General features: G+C 55.0%; 2 protein-coding genes across 4 annotated transcripts; one reads left to right on the top strand and one right to left on the bottom strand.

Moving 5' to 3' along the window:
- The first annotated feature begins 2,528 nt into the window (after window positions 1-2,528).
- On the top strand, window positions 2,529-3,554 carry LOC128827368 (free fatty acid receptor 2-like). Its single transcript, XM_054011222.1, has one exon. The coding sequence runs from the start codon at window positions 2,529-2,531 to the stop codon at window positions 3,552-3,554; it is 1,026 nt and encodes a 341-aa protein (XP_053867197.1).
- A 6,767-nt stretch (window positions 3,555-10,321) lies between these two features.
- On the bottom strand, window positions 10,322-17,454 carry LOC128827194 (free fatty acid receptor 2-like). Of its 3 annotated transcripts, XM_054010988.1 has the most exons (3): window positions 14,327-14,357; window positions 13,380-13,493; window positions 10,322-12,856 (listed from the first exon to the last, which is right to left on the bottom strand). In XM_054010988.1, exons 2-3 carry the CDS (start codon window positions 13,405-13,407, stop codon window positions 11,850-11,852), a joined length of 1,035 nt encoding a protein of 344 aa, XP_053866963.1. In that variant the 5' UTR covers window positions 13,408-13,493; window positions 14,327-14,357; the 3' UTR covers window positions 10,322-11,849. The 3 variants fall into 3 exon arrangements, with proteins under 3 accessions (XP_053866963.1, XP_053866965.1, XP_053866964.1); XM_054010990.1 differs by lacking the exons at window positions 13,380-13,493; window positions 14,327-14,357 and adding an exon at window positions 17,288-17,454; XM_054010989.1 differs by lacking the exon at window positions 13,380-13,493 and having other exon boundaries at window positions 14,327-14,405.
- Window positions 17,455-18,319: the final 865 nt, after the last annotated feature.

Here is an 18,319-nt window from a genome sequence, read left to right as displayed (position 1 = left end):
GGGTTAGGGCAGGGGGGCTGGAGCCAGTACTCCTGGGGTCTAGCCCCAGGCCTGGCAGGGTGTGACGGATGTGACAGGTTCCTCCCCCCTGGGATGCCACTTGGAAATGGGGTACCACTGAGCCCCCTGATCCACCAGCCTGGGCTCCCTCTCACACTGTACTGCTGTGAGAAGCTACAAAGCCCTCCAGCCTGCACTTTCCCCAGCACACAGATGGCAGGGACACACCCAGCTGCTCAGGCACACACCCTCTCTGGAGTATAAACCCAAACTGTACATTATAAGTTCATAAAATTCGCCTCCTCCCTCAATGTGGAGAGGAATATGCAACAGCGTTTTGCTCCTGAATTGTGATTCCAACACACTGGTTTAGATAAAGAAAAAACAAAGTTTATTAACTACAAATGATAGATTTGAAGTGATTATAAGCAATAGCAAGCAGATCAAAGGAGATGACCTAGCAAATAAACAAAAAAACGTGAACTAAGCTTAATATACTAAATAGATTGGATCTGAGTAGCAGATTCTCACCCTAAGAGATGATACAAGCAGGCTTCAGATTCTAAATGGACAAGCTGCACTTGCTTTACAGCTTGGAATCCCCAGGCGTTTCCTTCACAGGCTAGAAATCCCTTTAGCCTGGGTCCAGCACGTCCCCCAGATCAGTCTTTGTTCCTCATGCGTTTCCAGGATTCTTCGTGTGTGGGGAGCGAAGAACACGAGATAATGTCACTCTCCACCTTTAATAGCTTTTGCATATGGCGGGAACCCTTTGTTCCCAAAGCTTGGTTCCCATGCCTGGTCAATGAAAAAACAGTGTCATCCCAAAATGGAGTCTAGAGACATGCGATCAAATCCCATCGCCTTGTAGAGTCGTAGCAGCCATGACTCAGAGGCTGTTTGTAATGTTCTCCCCAGGTGGGAGATAAGCTTCTCCTAAGGCCTATTGTTTTTTTCCTAATGGCTCATTGCTCTGAATAGACCCTTCCCCACTCACTAGCTAGACTGAAAACATCTTGTCTAGTGGGTGTTACCCACGTGTAAGTAAATTTGAAATACAGATACATGATTCATAGTCATAGCTTCAGATACAAAAATGACACAGGCATACAAATAGGACAAGCGTATTCAGCAAATTATAACTTTTCCAATGACATCTCACATGACCCATCTTGAATAAAATGCATCATAATTATGCCATAATCATATCATAATAATATTACTGTGAAGAATACGGGGTGCAGTGTCACAACGGGATCCCTGGGGTGCAACCTGGAACTCAGGTACCACTAAGACCCCTGTCCCACCAGTCACGGCTCCCACGCACACTGTGATGCTGTGACAAGCTACAAACCTCTGGCAGGTACTGGACTTACACAGCCATCCCCAGGGAGGGACACGCCCCTCTTAGTTACATGAATGCTGCCTTCGGGTACTCATGAACCAACAACAGAGAGGCTCCAGCCAATTCTCCCCAGCCTAGGACCCCAGACCTGTACCGTCCTGCCATGGTCAGAAGCCTGAGCAGTGTCAGTTCTTTGCCCAGCCCGTCCCCCTCACTCCTGGAGAGGACATGCACACGCCTTTTGTTAACTGAGCTAAGATTTCCAAGCATTTCAAGCAAAATTCATTGTTTTAGATAAAGTATAACACAGATTTATTAACTGCAGATAGAGAGAATTTAAGTGATTATAAGTGGTAGGTATAAAAAGCAGCAATAGTTTACCAAAGGAAACTAACTAAGCGTGCAATCTAAAACTTCAATCTCTAAGACACTAGGCAGTATTTAGATCTAGCAGTTTTCTCCACTCAATGGATGTTACAGTTCACAATTCACAGGTTTCTCTCTTGTCTCCTCTGCTGAAGTTCTCTCTGTTCTCAGAGTCCTTGTTGCTTGCAGTGTAGGTGGGGGAGGAGAAAAGGCCAAGCCATGCAGCCTCTGTCCCTTATTTTATATCCTAAGCCCATGTGTTTAAAAGACACTTAGCCAGACCTGTCCTGATGGGCTTAGCTGAGTCACAGTGATCAAGTAAATCCCCCATTGTGTGGTGCTTCTGCAACTGTCATTGAGTTGTAAATCCCTTGATTGCAACACCCCTGTTGATGAATGGCCAGTGAACGCCCACCTGGGAGGGGGTCACCACCCTTGTAGGAAGGACTTTCAAACTTACAACATATTTCATTGACAACAATACAGTAAAATGTTATAACTTCATGCACACTAAAGATACACATATTTGGACAGAACAACGGCTTTCAGCAGATCGTGACCTTTAATATGATATCTCACATGCATGCTTTGTATGACACATAACAATCATATGACATTGGTGAATACGGGGTTCCAAGATGTTGCTTTGGGGTACAGAGTGCCACAGAGGGGAGTGGGATCTAGTGGGTTAGAGGAGGAGGGGGCTGGAGCCAGGACTCCTGGGTGCTATCCCCAGCCCAGAGACAGTAGTGGAGTCTAGTGAGTTGGAGGAGGACGGGGGTTGGCTACCAGGACTCCTGGGTTCCTTTGGCAACTGATGAGCCCATTCTCCTCTGTAGGAGCTGAGAGGATGACTTGGAACGTTTCCATCCCGCTGGTTCTCGCTGTCTACATCTTCACCTTCCTGACCGGCCTCCCGTCCAACCTTCTGGCCTTGTACACCTTCCTGATGAAGGTCCGCCAGAAACCCACCCCCGTCGACATCCTTCTCCTCAACCTCACCGTCTCCGACATCTTCCTCCTCATCTTGCTCCCCTTCAAGATGGTGGAGGCTGCCTCAGGCATGGAGTGGCTCTTGCCCCATTTCCTCTGCCCACTCACCAACTACTTCTACTTCAATAGCATCTACCTCAGCTCGCTCTTCCTCATGGCCATCAGCATTGATCGCTACCTGGGGGTGGCCTTTCCCATCAAGTACAGGCTCCGGCGTCGTCTGGGTTACACCGCTGCCACCTCCGTGGTCTTCTGGGTGGTGGTCTTCACCCACTGCAGCTTTGTCTACATTGTCCAATACGAGGTCCTGAGCCCCAATGGGACCGCGACCTCCAATAGCACGTCCCACTGCTATGAAAATTTTTCCCCTACACAGCTCCAGATCCTACTCCCTGTCCCGCTGGAGTTCTTCGTCGTCCTCTTCTGCCTTCCCTTTACCATCACCATCTTTTGCTACATCAACTTCGTCCACATCCTGGTGGCCTTGCCCAAGATCCCGGCCCAGAGGAAGCAGCGGGCCGTGGGTCTGGCTCTGGCCACCTTGTTCAACTTCATAGTCTGCTTCGCTCCCTACAACCTGTCCCACGTGGTGGGCTTTGTCCAGAACGAGAGCCCCTCCTGGAGGGTGTATGCTCTTCTCCTCAGCACCCTCAATGCCACCTTGGACCCCGCCATCTTCTACTTCTCCTCCACTGCCGTCCAAAGGGCCTTCACCAACTGCCTGACTAGCCTGTGGCACAAACTCATCACCATCATGGCCTGGTGCCATCTCCCCTGCTTGAGTCGCTGCGGGGAAGGGGGCAGAGAGGTAGAGGTGACCAGTGAGATGGAGGCTGAGGAGTTGACTTGACTTCCTGGATGAGACCGACTCTCTGCTTCCTCCGCAGATCCTTCCTTGTCCCATGCTCCGCAGAAGCAAGAGATCCTGCACTTGAGTTAGGTGTGATGGGTTCCCCCCGCCTGGAACTGGGGTACAACTGAGCCCTCTGACCCACCAACCTCTCACACTGTGTTGCTGTGACAAGCTACCAAACCTGCCTACCTGCACTTTCGCGAGCATACATACTGGTAGGAACGCACCCAGCGGCAGTTACAAGCAGCTCTCTGACCAGCCCCTGCATGAGAAAGCTACTCCCAGCTCCTCAGGCACGCACCTCCCGCCCGCCCAGCCCCCCACTGCAATATAAACCCAAAATTATACCGCCTTGTGCTGCACAGGGAACTGTACAGCGTAAACTCATAAAATTCACCCCCACCAGCAATGTGGAGAGGAATATGCAACAGCCTTTTGCTCCTGAGTTATGATTCCCAGACACTGGTTTAAATAAAGCAAAAACAAGTTTATTAACTACAAAAGATAGATTCTAAGGGATTATACAGGATAGCAAACAGATCAAAGCAGATAAACAAAGAAACAAACATCCATTGAGTGGAGAAAACTGCTAGATCTAAATACTGCCTAGTGTCTTAGAGGTTGAAGTTTCAATGGTGTCGGGCCCACACTCAGAACGGGCCCTGGCGCCTGCCCCTCCACCCTGCTGCTCCCCGAGGCCCCACCCCCGCTCGGCCTATTCCTCCGAAACTCCTGCTCGCTGTTTGCTCCTCTCCGCCCTCTTACCCCCCTCGCTCTCTGCTCGCTCCTCTCCATCCCCTATGCCCCTGCAAACGACAGGTGGGGCCTCAAGGGCAAGAGGCTGAGCAGGGGCAGGGCTTTGGGGCAGAAGGAAGGGCGGGGCTATGGTCTGGGCACCAGGGCCCACAAAAGATAAATCCGGCCCTGACCCCGAGCGTTTGGCCAAACTCCCGCCGGACTTCGGCCTACTTCAGCTCCTCTCCGCCCCCTGTGCCCCATGCAAGCGACGGGTGGGGCCTTGAGGGCAAGAGGCTGAGCAGGGGCGGGGCTTTGGGGCAGAACGAGACCAGGTGCTGGGGTCTAGAAAAGATTAATCTGGGCCTGGCCACGAGCGGTTGGCCAAGCGCCTCCCAGACTTCAGCCTACTTCAGCTTTGCAGTGGGTGGCCCAACTTCTGCAAGGATCCCTCTCAGTGTCAGGATCGCTATGGTGTCAAGGGCCTTCCTTTGCCGCTGCTGGCTCACAAGTGAAACATAGACCAATTTCAGCTGGAGGGTCCCTCCAGCGCCCTCCACCCACTCTGGGTCTTTTCTTCTCCTTGGTTGGGCCCACGGACAAGCAAGCACCTATGGGCTGTAACTGCAAGGGGGGAACCAAGTGGGGGTTGCTTGAGGGAGGGCAAACAGGCTGCGCTGAGCTTGTTCCATTTCAGGGGAACTGTCAAGGCTGCTTCCCCACTCTGAACTTTAGGGTACAAATGTGGGGGCCTGCATGAAAACTTCTAAGCTTAACTACCAGCTTAGATCTGGTCCGCTGCCACCACTCTCGATGCTAATTCCCTTCCCTGGGTAGCCTTGAGAGACTCTTCACCAATTCCCTGGTAAATACAGATCCAAACCCCTTGGATCTTAAAACAAGGAGAAATTAACCATCCCCCCTCCTCCCTTCCACCAACTCCTGGTGGATCAAGATCCAGCCGCCTTGGAGCTAAAAACAAGGAAAATCAATCAGGTTCTTAAAAAGCAGGCTTTTAATTAAAGAAAAAGGTAAAAATCATCTCTGTAAAATCAGGATGGAAAATAACTTTACAGGGTAATCAAACTTAAAGAGCCCAGAGGACCCCCCTCTAGCCTTAGGTTCAAAGTTACAGCAAACAGAGGTAAACACCCTGGTAAAAGGTACGTTTACAAGTTGAGAAAACAAAGGTAAACTAACACTCCTTGCCTGGCTGTTTACTTACAAGTTTGAAATAGGAGAGACTTGTTCAGAAAGATGTGGAGAGCCTGGATTGATGTCTGGTCCCTCTCGGTCCCAAGAGCGAACAACCCCCAAAACAAAGAGCACAAACAAAAGCCTTCCCCGCACCAAGATTTGAAAGTATCTTGTCCCCTTATTGGTCCTTTGAGTCAGGTGTCAGCCAGGTTACCTGAGCTTCTTAACCCTTTACAGGGAAAAGGATTTTGGAGTCTCTGGCCAGGAGGGATTTTATAGTACAGTACACAGGAGAGCTGTTACCCTTCCCTTTATAGTTATGACAGGAACCATTTAGTGGCAGATGAACAAGGACCAGGCTCCGTGGGCCCCGAGTTTGCCCTTGTTCAGCTATAGAGAGCTCCTCCTCCTTGGCCACTAGTAGTAGTGTGTGTTGGCCTCTGTGGAAATGTCCTTACCGCCTCGGTGGGACTGGAACGCAAGAGGCTGCAGCCCAGCACGCTACTGCTTGAGCTAAAGGAGCAGTGCCGTGTGTTGGCGGCAGTAGTAAGGCTATTATCTGCCATGTGGACGGGAAGGATTTGGACTCTGGACCTTCACTATCAACGCACCGCACAAGCGGAAGGGCCGGCGCCGCTTGGTAGCAGCAGTGGGAACAGGCTGTTATTAACTAGGATTTGAACGCAGGACTTCCAGCACCACAATGAAAGGCTCACGTGATCTAAAGGCGGAGTGCCTTTTGCAGCGGTAGTAGGGCTGTTATCCTCCAGGTGGGTAGGGGATGGGCGTTTAGCAGGCACACGTACAATGGACACTGGTCCCTGCAGGTCTGGACGTAGAGCTGAGATCTCCCTCGCGCAAGGTCCTGCATGTCCTCCCTTGGCTGGCGGATCTGGCGCCCCCCAGGGGCAGTGGCTTTCGCTATGTATTAAATAAAGTTATTGATTTATTGATTTATTACCCAATTGAGATTATATTCTTATTTTTCTTCAGGGCTAGTGGAGTGGGGTCTATGGGTTAGAGTCGGGGGTGCTGGGGACCAGGACTCCTGGGTTCTATCCATGGGAGGGGACCATGGCTAGGAAGTAGGACACACACACATTGTCGCTGGCGACTTTTAATTAACTGCAGGGCGCGAATCTAGCACCGCAGGTGAGCAAATAGCATCTCTGTGGCGCTGATATCAACCAGGGGTTAATGGATAACTGGGCCGGGGCGGGCCTGGGGCAGCTTGGTGATCTCGCATGGGCAGCTGGAGGAACAACTGGCTTCCAGGCCATGGGACACTGCCACGGAGATGATCTCCTCCCCTCCCTCCCCCCCGCGCACTCCCCGGAGAGCAGGATCCCACTCACACAGCCCCCTGTAAACACAAACTGTAAACAGTGGTAGAGCTCGGGGGGAGCCCATGGCTTGCCTAGCAGGGGGCTGCGGGTCGGGAGTGGCACCAGCAGAGTGCAGGTGGGGGGGGGGAACAGGCTGGGAGAACAGGGGGCTGCAAGCAGAATTGGGCTTGTTTTTGTTAAAGTTGCTTTCATTTTTGGACGTCGGGGGTTTGGGCTTTGTTTGATTTGGAGGTGGCTGATTTAGCCTTGAAAGTCGGCTGGGCTGGGCTCCCCTCTAAGATCTCACCGCTCTGCTTGCATCCTGTGCAGGGTCCGGGCGGTGCGGGGGGAGGCAGGATCTGCTGCTGCTCAGTGAAAACACTGGGCCATTAAAAGTCCGGTCGGCGGCGCAGCAGGGCTAAGGCAGGTTTCCTGCCTGCTCAGGCTCCGTGCGGCTCCTGGAAGTGGCTGGCATGTCCGGCCCCTAGGCACAGGGGTGATCAGGGAAGCTCCGCGTGCTGCCCCCGTCCCCAGCGCCAGCTCTGCAGCTCATATTGGCTGGGAACGGCGGCCAATGGGAGCTGCGGGGGCGGTGCCTGTGGACACGGGCAGCGCTCACTGCGCAGAGCCACCTGGCTGCACCTCCGCCTAGGGGCCGCACATGCCAGTCACTTCCGGGAGCAGTGCGGAGCCAGGGCAGGCAGGGAACCGCCAGAGGTAAGCACCGTCCAGCCGGAGCCCGAACGCTCAAACCCCCTGCCCCAGCACTGAGCCCCCTCCCAGTCCCCAAACCCCTCATCCCTGGCCCCACCCCAGAGCCCACACCTCCCACTTGAGCCCACACCACCTCCTGCTCCAGCCCAGTGAAAGTGAGTGAGGGTGGGGGAGAGCGAGCGACGAAGGGAGGGGGTCTGGAGTGAGCAGGGGGGTGAGGCCTCAGAGAAGGAGTGGGGAAGGAGCGGGGCCTCAGGGGCCGGGCAAGGGTGTTCAGTTTTGTGCAATTAGAAAGATGGCCACCCTACCAGCCGAGTGAGGTGCTGAGTGCAAGTCCTTGCGCCCCAGGCCCAGAGAGGGGAACCGCTGCAGACCCACCCACACACACACACACACACACCCTATTGTGAGCTCCGTTGGACATCGGATGCTGCAGCGCTGGCAGGGACATAGTGCAGGAAAGCCCCCCCTCTCCCTCCAGCTCCTTGCAGTGTGGGGGGGGGCAAACACTGCATGCAAGCCCCACTCCCCTCCCCCAAGTTCCTTACAGTGGGGTTGGGGGGGGGGCAAATTCATGAACTTTCTGGCCACTTGACTCAGCCTATAATGCAAGTACACACACATTTCCTATTGTCATATTTTTACTTCTGAAAGGGGCTGGGCTCGGCTTGAAAGGCAGTGCCGCTTTTTCCTCTTGTGAGACTCGGCAACACTCCCCCCACTATACAGCCCCCCCCTAGCGCCACCTGGGACATCAGGGCCAGCATTGACGGCCAGAGGAGAGCCCCCACCCCGCCTACTGCAGCACAGCGCCCCCTAGCGCCATACTGGGGTCTGCAGAGAGTTCACCCCACTGAGCGCGCACACACTGTCCCATATGGCTGTTGTGAGCATGTGGTGTGTGCATGTCCTATGGGAGTGTTTGTGTGGTGAGATTTTGTGCAGCTGTGTGTGTGTGTACCTGCTGCTCCCTGCTGGAGGGGACGAGCCCTGAACTGTGTGTGTATAAACAGACACACCTCCCTCCCAGCCATCCCTCCCCACACACCCCTTCCCACCCCCACCCCCAAATTCCACTGGCCCCAGCAATCCCCGCCAGGGGCGTGCGGGAGCCCATTACACACACACACACCCCGACAGGACACAGGGACACAACCACACAGCCAGCTGCACCGCACCCCCCACTCCCCACATCCTCCGAGTGCCAAGATGGGAACAGGCATCCAAGGGAGAGACAGCCCCTGATGTAAACCACTGTGGTCAGCCTGACACTCCCCACAGCTCTACCGGTGCCCCTCAATGCCAACCCGCAGGCCGCAGCCCCCTGCTAGCCCAGCCCTGGGCTCCCGGCCCCAGCTCTGCCAGTGCCCTTCAATATCAACCCGCAGCCCCCTGCTAGCCCAGCCCTGGGCTCCCCCCGCCAGCTCTGCCGGTGCCCTTCAATATCGACCCACAGCCCCCTGTTGTCCCAGCCCTGGGATCCCCCCCCCCCTCCACACACAGATCCCCTCCCCACTGCCCATGTGCGTGAGGGGTTGGGAGCCCCTGTGTGGGTGGGGGGGGGGGTTTGCAATGCAGCACGGGGGGGAAGGGGCGCTCCCTGTGCGTGTCTGCACCGCGTGCATTTGTTTATTTGCTAACAGCTGCTCTGGGGAGCTCGCTGTGCAATGAGGTTTGCTGGGTCTCAGCCCCATTCGGAGAGGAGCTGACCTGCACCCAGCTCCCTCCCCTCCCCCCGCCGACCTCCTGAGGAGCTGGCCAGGCCACGGTGACTGAGAAGCCGCGCGGAATCCTCTGTTCTCAGGAAATGCCGGGGCCGCCTGAGGTCACTGGAGCCTGCACCCCGAACCCTCTCCCATGCCCCAACCCCCTGCTCCAGCCCTGAGTCCCCCATCTCCCTGTACTCCAAACCCCTCAGCCCCAGCCTGGAGCCCCCTCCTGCTCCCTAAACCCCTCATCACCAGCCCCACCCCAGAGCTCACCACCCCAGCTGGAGTCCTCACCCCCTCCTGCACCCCAACTCCCTGCCTCAGCCCTGAGCCCCCTCCTGCACTCTGAACCCCTCAGCTCCAGCATGGAGCCCCCTCCTGTACCCCAAACCCCTCAGACCCAGACCCACCCCAGAGCCTGCACCCCAAGCTGGAGCCCTCACCCACTCCCGCACCCCAACCCCCTTCCACAGCCCAGTGAAAATGAGCGAGTGAGCAAAGGTGGGGGGATTGCGTGAGCGCGGTCAGGGCCTTGGAGAAGGTGCAGGGCAGGGCGCGAGGCAAGAGTGTTCAGCTTTCTGCAATTAGAAAGTTGGCAACCCTAGTGGGTGGGCTCTTGCTCTGGGGAAGCCCCGGGGGTGGGGGTGTCAGGTCCGTGGCCTGGGACCTGGTGGTTCATGTGAAATCCCCTGGCTGCCCCAGGCTCTGCCCAGGCCAGTTATCCATTAACCCCGGTTAATATCAGCACTACAGAGATACTATTTGCTCACCTGCGGTACCAGATTCACGCCCTGCAATTAATTGAAAGTCGCCAGTGACAATACGTGTGAGGCCTACTTCCTAGCCATGGTCCCTTCCCATGGATAGAATCCAGGAGTCCTACCCCCAACAACTCTAACCCATAGACCCCACTCCCTTCCCAAAACTGGGGATAGAACCCATAAGTCCTGGCTCCCAGACCCCACTCATCCCCCTCCCCCGACACTAACTCACTAGACCTCACCCCAGACCTGAAGGATAAGAAAATAATCTCCGTTGGATAATAAATAGATTATATTATTTAATACGTAGCTAAAGCCACTGCCCCTGGGGGGCACCAGATCTGTCAGTGAAGGGAGGAGGTGCAGGACCTTGCGCGAGGGAGATCTCAGCTCTACGTCCAGACCTGGAACAGACCCACAGGGACCAGTGTCCATTGTACGTGTGCCTGCTAAACGCCCATCCCCCACCCACCTGGAGGATAACAGCCCTACTACTGCTGTAAAAGGCACTCCGCTTTTAGATCACGTGAGCCCGTCACTGTGGTGCTGGAAGTCCTGCGTTCAAATCCTTGTTAATAACAGCCTGTTCCCACTGCTGCTACCAAGCGGCGCGGGCCCTTCCGCTTGCGCCGTGCGTTGATGGTGAAGGTCCAGAGTCCAAATCCTTCCCATCCACATGGCAGATAATAGCCTTACTACTGCCGCCAACACACGGCACTGCTACTTTAGCTCAAGCAGTAGCGTGCTGGGCTGTAGCCTCTTGAGTTCCAGTCCCACCGAGGCAGTAACTACATTTCCACAGAGGCCAACAAACACTAATACTAGTGGCCAAAGAGGAGGAGCTCTCCATAGCTTAACAAGGGCAAACTCGGGGTCCACGGGCCCTTCACGAAGCCTGGTCCTTGTTCATCTGCCACTAAATGGTTCCCCTGAAATGGGACCCGCTCAGCCCAGCCTGTTTACCCTCCCTCAAGCAACCTCCACTAGGTTCTCCCCTTGCAGTTACAGCCCATAGTAGCTTGTTTGCCCGTGGGCCCAACCATGGAGAAGGAAAGACCTGGAGTGGGTGGACAGTGATGAAATAGGCCAACCACTTATGTGCCAGCAGTGGCAAAGGAAGGCCCTTGACGCCATGGCGACCCTGACACTGAGAGAGGCCGGATCTTTGAGGAAGTTGGGCCACTCACTCCAAAGCTGAAGTAGGCCGAAGTCTGGGGGGACGCTTGGCCAACCGCTCGTGGCCAGAGCCAAGGATGGACCGTGGCCCCAGCCCTCGCTCTGCCCCCAGGCCCAGCCCCTGCTCAGCCTCTTCTCCCCTGAGGCCCTGCCCGCCACTCACACCGGGTGTAAGGGGTGGAGAGGACTGAAGCGGGGGGAAGTTGGGGTGGGGGTGGAGAGGAGCTAACCATGAGCAATGGCTCTGGAGGAACAGGCTCAGTGGGGCGCGGGGGGGGCTCAGGCTCCAGCAGGGGCGTGGGGCCACAGTACCAGCACCAGGGCCCCTTCTAAGTGTGGGTCCGCTCCCGTTGGCGCCATTGTAAACCCGGTACTGCTCATGGCCCGGCAGCGGAAAAGGAAGGACCTTGACCCCAACTGGAGGTCGGCCAAACCCCTGTGCCAGTTTGGCCAACCACACTGAAGCTCAGGTAGGCCAAAGCCATGTGGAAGTTGGGCACCAACTCCAAGCCCCGCCGCACGCTGCTGTCTGAGGAGGCCTACGGCCCTCTCGGGAGGTGCAGGGAAGGACAGAAGATGCCGTCCCTGGCTCAAGTGCAGGATCTCTTGCTCCTACGGCGCATGGGACAAGGAAGGCTCTGCGGAGGAAGCAGAGAGTCAGTCTCATCCTGGGGGTCAAGTCGTCGACTCCTCAATCACGTTCTCACTGTCTGCCTTCAACTCGCTGCCCCCTTCTCCACAGCGAGTCAAGCAGGGGAGATGGCACCGGGACAAGATGGTGTTAAGTTTATGCCACAGGGTGGCCAGGCAGTTGGCGAAGGCCCTTTGGACGGCAGTGGAGGAGAAATAGAAGATGGCGGGGTCCAAGGCGGCATTGAGCGTGCTGAGGAGAAGAGCGTACACCCTCCAGGAGGGGCTCTTGTTCTGGACAAAGCCCACCACGTGGGACAGGTTGTAGGGGGCGAAACAGACTATGAAGTTGAACAAGGTAACCAGAGCCAGGCCTACGGCCCGCTGCTTCCTCCAGGCCGAGATGTTGGGCAAGGCCACCAGGATGCGGACGAGGTTGACGTAGCAGAAGATGGTGACGGTGAAGGGAAGGCAGAAGAGGACGACGAAGAACTCCAGCCGGACAGGGAGCAGGATCTGGCGCTGCGTAGGGGAGAAATGTTCATAGCAGTTGGACACGTTATTGGAAGTCGCAGTCCCATTGGGGCTCAGGACCTCGTATTGGACAATGTAGACGATGCTGCAGTGGGCGCAGATGATCAACCAGAAGACCACGGAGGTGGCGATAGCATAAGCTGGACGGCGCCGGAGCTTGTACTTGATGGGAAAGGCCACCCCCAGGTAGCGATCAACGCTGACGGCCATGAGGAAGAAGGAGCTGATGTAGATGCTGTTGTAGTAAAAGTAGTTGGTGAGTGGGCAGAGGAAAGCAGGCAAGGGCCACACCATGCCTGAGGCAGCCTCCGCCATCTTGAAGGGGAGGAAGATGAGGAGGAAGATGTCGGAGACAGTGAGGTTGAGGAGAAGGATGTCGACGGGGGTGGGTTTTTGGCGGACCTTCACCAGGAAGGTGTAGAAGGCCAGAAGGTTGGACGGGAGGCCGGTCAGGAAGGTGAAGATGTAGACAGTGAGAACCAGCGGGATGTAAACATTTGAACTCATCTTCTCAGCTCCTTCAAAGGAGAAGAGGCTCATCAGCTGCCAAAGGAACCCAGGAGTCCTGGTAGTCAGCCCCCTCCTCCTCCAACCCACTAGATCCCACTCCCCTCCCAGCAGTGGGGATAGAACCCGGGAGTCCTGGCTCCAGCCCCCTCTCCCTCCAACCCACTAGATCCCACTCCCCCTCTGTGGCACTCTGTACCCCAAAGCAACACCTTGGAACCCCGTATTCACCAATGTCACATGATTATGTTATGTGTGATACAAAGAATGCATGTGAGATATCATATGAAAGGTCATGATCTGCTGAAACCCATTGTTCTGTCCAAATATGTGTATCGTTAGTGTGTATGAAGTTATAAGATTTTGTTGTATGGTTGTCAGTGAAATATGTTGTAAGTTTGAGAGTCCTTCCTACAAGGGTGGTGACCCCCGCCCAGGTGGGCGTTCACCGGCCATTCATCAACAGGGGAGTTGCAATCAAGGGATTTACAATTCAATGACAGTTGCAGAAGCACCACACAATGGGGGATTTACTTGATCGCTGTGACTCAGCAAAGCCCATCAGGACCAGGTCTTGGTATTAAGAGACAGAGGCTGCATGGCTTGGCCTTTTCTCCTCCCCCACCTACGCTGCAAGCCACAAGGACTCTGAGAAGAGAGAGAACTTCAGCAGAGGAGACAAGGGAGAAACCTGTGTATTGTGAACTGTAACATCCATTGAGTGGAGAAAACTGCTAGATCTAAATACTGCCTAGTGTCTTAGAGGCTGAAGTTTTAGACTAGACGCTTAGTTTCTTTTCTTTGGTAACTATCTCTAACTTTTATGCCTACCACTTATAATCACTTAAACTCTCTCTATCTGCAGTTAATAAATCTGTGTTATACTTTATCTAAAACAATGAATTTTGCTTGAAAAGCTTGGAAATCTTAGCTCAGTTAACAAAAGGCGTGTGCATGTCCTCCCCACATCGAGAGGCCCGGGGCGAGGGGGACGGGCTGGGCAAAGAACTGACACTGCTCAGGCTTCTGACCAATGCAGGATGGTACAGCTCCGGGGTCCTAGGTTGGGGAGAATTGGCTTTTTGGTTCGTGAGTGGCTGAGGGCAGCATTTCATGTAACTCGGCTGGGTGTGTCCCTGCCTGGGGATGGCTGTGTAAGTCCAGTACCTGCCAGACGTTTGTTGCTTGTCACAGCATCACAGCATGAATGGGAGTCCAGACTGGTGGGGCAGAGGACTCAGGGGTATCTGAGTTCCAGGTTGCACCCCAGGGATCCTGTCACACCCTCCCAGGCCTGCAGATAGAACAAAGGAGTCCTGGCTCCAGGCCCCCTGTCCTAATCCACTAGATCCCACTTCCCTCCCTGAGCTGGTAGAGTACCAGGAGTCCTCCTCCTAGACCCTCCGCTCAAACTCTTACATGCCCCTCCCCCCAAGTCTTGTGGCCAGAACCCAGGAGTCCTGGCTCCCAGCCCTCCTTACCCGTAGCCTTGCGAGCAAGCTCAGGGCTCCCGTTCCATTAGCTGACACTAGACATATGGCTGGAATTTATGTAGCCGGCTCCTGTATTTATTTAGCTCGGTTTCCTGGTTAGTCAACGGCAGGCACGGACAGGGGGCGGGGGCAGCGCCAGAGAGAGAACAGAGAGCCTGGGATGCATGAGATCTTGTGAGCAAACACACAGGGATGGGCTGCAGGGAGTGGGCCGAGCAGGCACCCTGAACAACCGGGAAGTGGTTGTTACTCAGAGGGAAATTTTCATAAATATCATCAAAGGTGGAAGGAAGTGAAGTCTAGTGGTTAGAGGGTGGGGGACTGGGAGCCAGGACTCCTGGGTTCAATCCCTGATTCTCAGGGAGTGATTTTGTGAGAAAAATAGGAAATAAGGAGTCAATGCACAGAACTAGGAAATATAACCCAGGATTCTTGACCTTTTAGCTCCACTAGACCCCACTCCTCTCCCAGAGCTGGGGAGAGAACCCAGGAGTCCTGGCTCCCAGCTCCTGACTGCTCTAATCGCTAGCCCACACTCCCCTCCCAGAGCTTGGAATAGGAGAAGTTAATAAGCCTCTCCCGTAAAGTAAACCATTGTCTGAGCCCAGCCAGTCCCTCACTCCTCTACCAATCATGGGGGGGCTAGTGGGTTAGAGCAGGGGGCTGGGATCCAGAACTCCTAGGTTCTATCCTTGGCTCTGGGTGAGGAGTGGGGTCTAGTGATCAGAGCAGGGGGCTGGGAGCCAGGGTTCCTGGGTTCTCCTGGACTATAAGGTGGATAGAAAGCTGGCTAGATTGTTGGGCTCAGCAGGTAGTGATCAACAGCTCGATGTCTAGTTGGCAGCTGGTATCAAGCGGAGTGCCCCAACGGTCGGTCCTGGGGCCGGTTTTGTTCAACATCTTCATTAATGATCTGGACGATGGGATGGATTGCACCCTCAGCAAGTTCGCGGATGACACTATACTGGGGGAGAGGTAGATACGCTGGAGGGTAGGGATAGGGTCCACAGTGACCTAGACAAGTTGGAGAATTGGGCCAAAAGAAATCTGATGAGGTTCAACAAGAACAAGTGCAGAGTCCTGCATTTAGGACGGCAGAATCCCATGGACTGCTACAGACTGGAGACAGACTGGCTAAGCAGCAGTTCTGCAGAAAAGGACCTGGGGATTACAGTGGACGAGAAGCTGGATATGAGTCAGCAGTGTGATCTCGTTGCCAAGAAGGCCAATGGCATATTGGGCTGTATTAGTAGGAGCATTGCCAGCAGATCGAGGGAAGGGATTATTCCCCTCTATTCGACACTGGTGATGCCCAATCTGGGGTATTGTTCCAGTTTTGGTCCCCCCACTACAGAAAGGATGTGGACAAATTGGAGAAGTCCAGCGGAGGGCAACGAAAATGATTAGGGGGCTGGGGCACATGACTTACGAGGAGAGGCTGAGGGAACTGGGGTTATTTAGTCTGCAGAAGAGAAGAACGAGGGGGGATTTGATAGCAGCCTTCAACTACCTGAAGGGGGGGGTTCCAAAGAGGATGGAACTCAGCTGTTCTCAGTGGTGGCAGATGACAGAACAAGGAGCAATGGTCTCAAGTTGCAGTGGGGGAGGTCCAGGTTGGATATTAGGAAACACTTTTTCACTAGGAGGGTGGTGAAGCACTGGAATGCGTTACCTAGGGAGGTGGTGGAATCTCCTTCCTTAGAGGTTTTTAAGGCCCAGCTTGACAAAGCCCTGGCTGGGATGATTTAGTTGGGATTGGTCCTGCTTTGAGCAGGGGGTTGGACTAGATGACCTCCTGAGGTCCCTTCCAACCCTAATATTCTATGATTCTATGACTCTAGGAACAGGGCTGGGTGTATGCGCCAGCCAGCACATCTCTCCAAGTGTCGTGCCCTCCTGCAGTTAGAAACCGTCAGTCCCTCCACTCTCCCTAACGGTGGGAAACCCACTTTCCTTCCCAGCTTGTCTCGCTGCTGAGATGTGGCGGATCGGACCTGATGGTTCTGTTCCCAGAACCCTTGGTAATGGAGCCGCTGCTGGGTGGGAGGGGAAGGAATCGTCCCCTTGAGTCTCTTTCTCCGAATGGGGGACCCATTCAGTGGGGGATGGAATGACCATGCCCCACATCCTGACTGGCACCTCCCCATCCCAGTGCTGGGTGCCTCCCGTACGTGGACTGTTGTGTTCTCCTGTCTCGGGGTTCCCCTCTCCCTCTCCCCACCATGCGCTTACTCAGCTGAGCTAGACAAATTTCCATCTCCCCGGGCCCCTGGCCAGCTTCGCTCAGCCCTGATCGCCCAGTGATGGGCGAGCGTGTTGAAAAAGTAAGTCACAAACCTTCACCCCCATTTTAACAGTGGAAGAACAGACATTCAGAGCAGGGAGAGGAGATGGCCATACTGAGGAAAGAACCCAGGAGTCCGAACTCCCTGTCCCCTACTCTAATGACTAGACCCCACTCCCTGCCAGAGCTGGGGCTAGAACCCAGGAGTCCTGACTTCCAGCCCCCACTGTTCTAACCACTACACCCCACTCCTCTCCCACATTGGAGCTAGAACCCCGGGGTCGGCTGAGCCAGCAATCTCCCTTTTACTTTGTTGCTTGTTTGTTTTTTTGATTTTGCAAAAGCAAAATTAAACTTTGCACAGAGGCCTGGGCATGCCTGGTAAAGGCAAATACACACCCATGAAGGCTGGGAGCAGAACCCAGGCGTCCTGACTCGCACCCCCGTCGCTTTAACCAGTAAACCCCACTCACCTCCCAGAGCTGGGAAGGGAATCCAGTTCTCCAGTCCTTTCTCCGGTCTCTCTACTCTAACCCAGTCTTCATCCAGGGTCAGTGATAGAACCCAGGAGACCTGAATCCCAGCCACAACTCCTGCTCTAACCTCTAGACCCCACTCCCCTCCTTACAAGCCCTGATCCAGGCAGCTAGAGAGCCCATCCTCACCTCCTTTCCAGCAGCCAGTGCGCTGGGAGCCTGCAGAAGGGCTGGAACCCAGGTGTCCAGACTGGGAGCCACCCCAAGCGATGTGTCAGGGATGAGCTGGTGGCTGGTTTTCTGCGTCCCAGCTGGGGAGTGAGTTTTCTGAAGCCCAGGTGGCTGGTTATGTTGTGTCTGTGGCTGCGCCCCACTGGTCCCTCTCCTTGGGAATCCACATAGAAAGGATGAGAGATGCAATCGTTACTTCCTCGTGCCTTGCCGGAGGTGTGACTTGGCACATCCTTGAGAGGGTGTGGTGTCCGTCTCCCCATGTGGGTACTGCAGCCTGCTGTGGGCGAGGACTCCTGGGTTATATTCCTGGGAAGGGGAGTGGAATCTAGCAGTTAGAGCAGGGCAGGCTGGGAGCCAGGACTCCTGGGTTGTATCCTCAGCTCAGGCAGGTGAGGGGGGGGGTCTAATGATTAGAGTGGGGGAGGAGGGGCTGGAAGCCAGGATTTCTGGGTTGTCTCTGGGGAGTGGGGTCTAGCGGTTCTACCACAGGGCACGGAGGAGAGACTGCGCTGGATTTATGGTTCTTTGATCTCCCGGGCTCCGGCATCTTTCCGAAGCGCGATATTAAGTAAACAAACAAATCCGAGTTCATATTTCTTTGCTCGGGCTCCGGGGCACATAAAAACCCTGCCCAGAGCACCGGCACACGCACAGTAGCCACAGCTGAGTGGGAGGGAATCCTGCCTGCCTGCCAAAAACAGCCGCAAAGGGGCCAGATCCCAGCTGGGGTCAATCAGCCGTCGCTCCCTTGGTGTGAATGGGGCTAGTTACCAGCTGGGGTCAATCATCGTAGCTCCATTGGAGTCAATGGGGCCAGATCCAGGATACCAGAGGCGATGGGTCCCCAGGTGGCGGGGGGAGGGCACACTGACATTGATAAGCCAGTGCCAGGAAAACAATGAGATGTCCCAAGGCATCCTGGCCAGGGGGGCTGGATGAGGGGATGGGGTCCCCAGCCTCAGCCCCCCATCCCATGGCCTTGCTTTG

The sequence above is a fragment of the Malaclemys terrapin genome, chromosome 21 (assembly GCF_027887155.1).
Source record: "Malaclemys terrapin pileata isolate rMalTer1 chromosome 21, rMalTer1.hap1, whole genome shotgun sequence".
NCBI lineage: Eukaryota > Metazoa > Chordata > Testudines > Emydidae > Malaclemys > Malaclemys terrapin.
The sequence above is the reverse complement of the archived record's forward strand: the minus strand, read 5'-3'. Positions and strand labels throughout refer to the sequence as shown.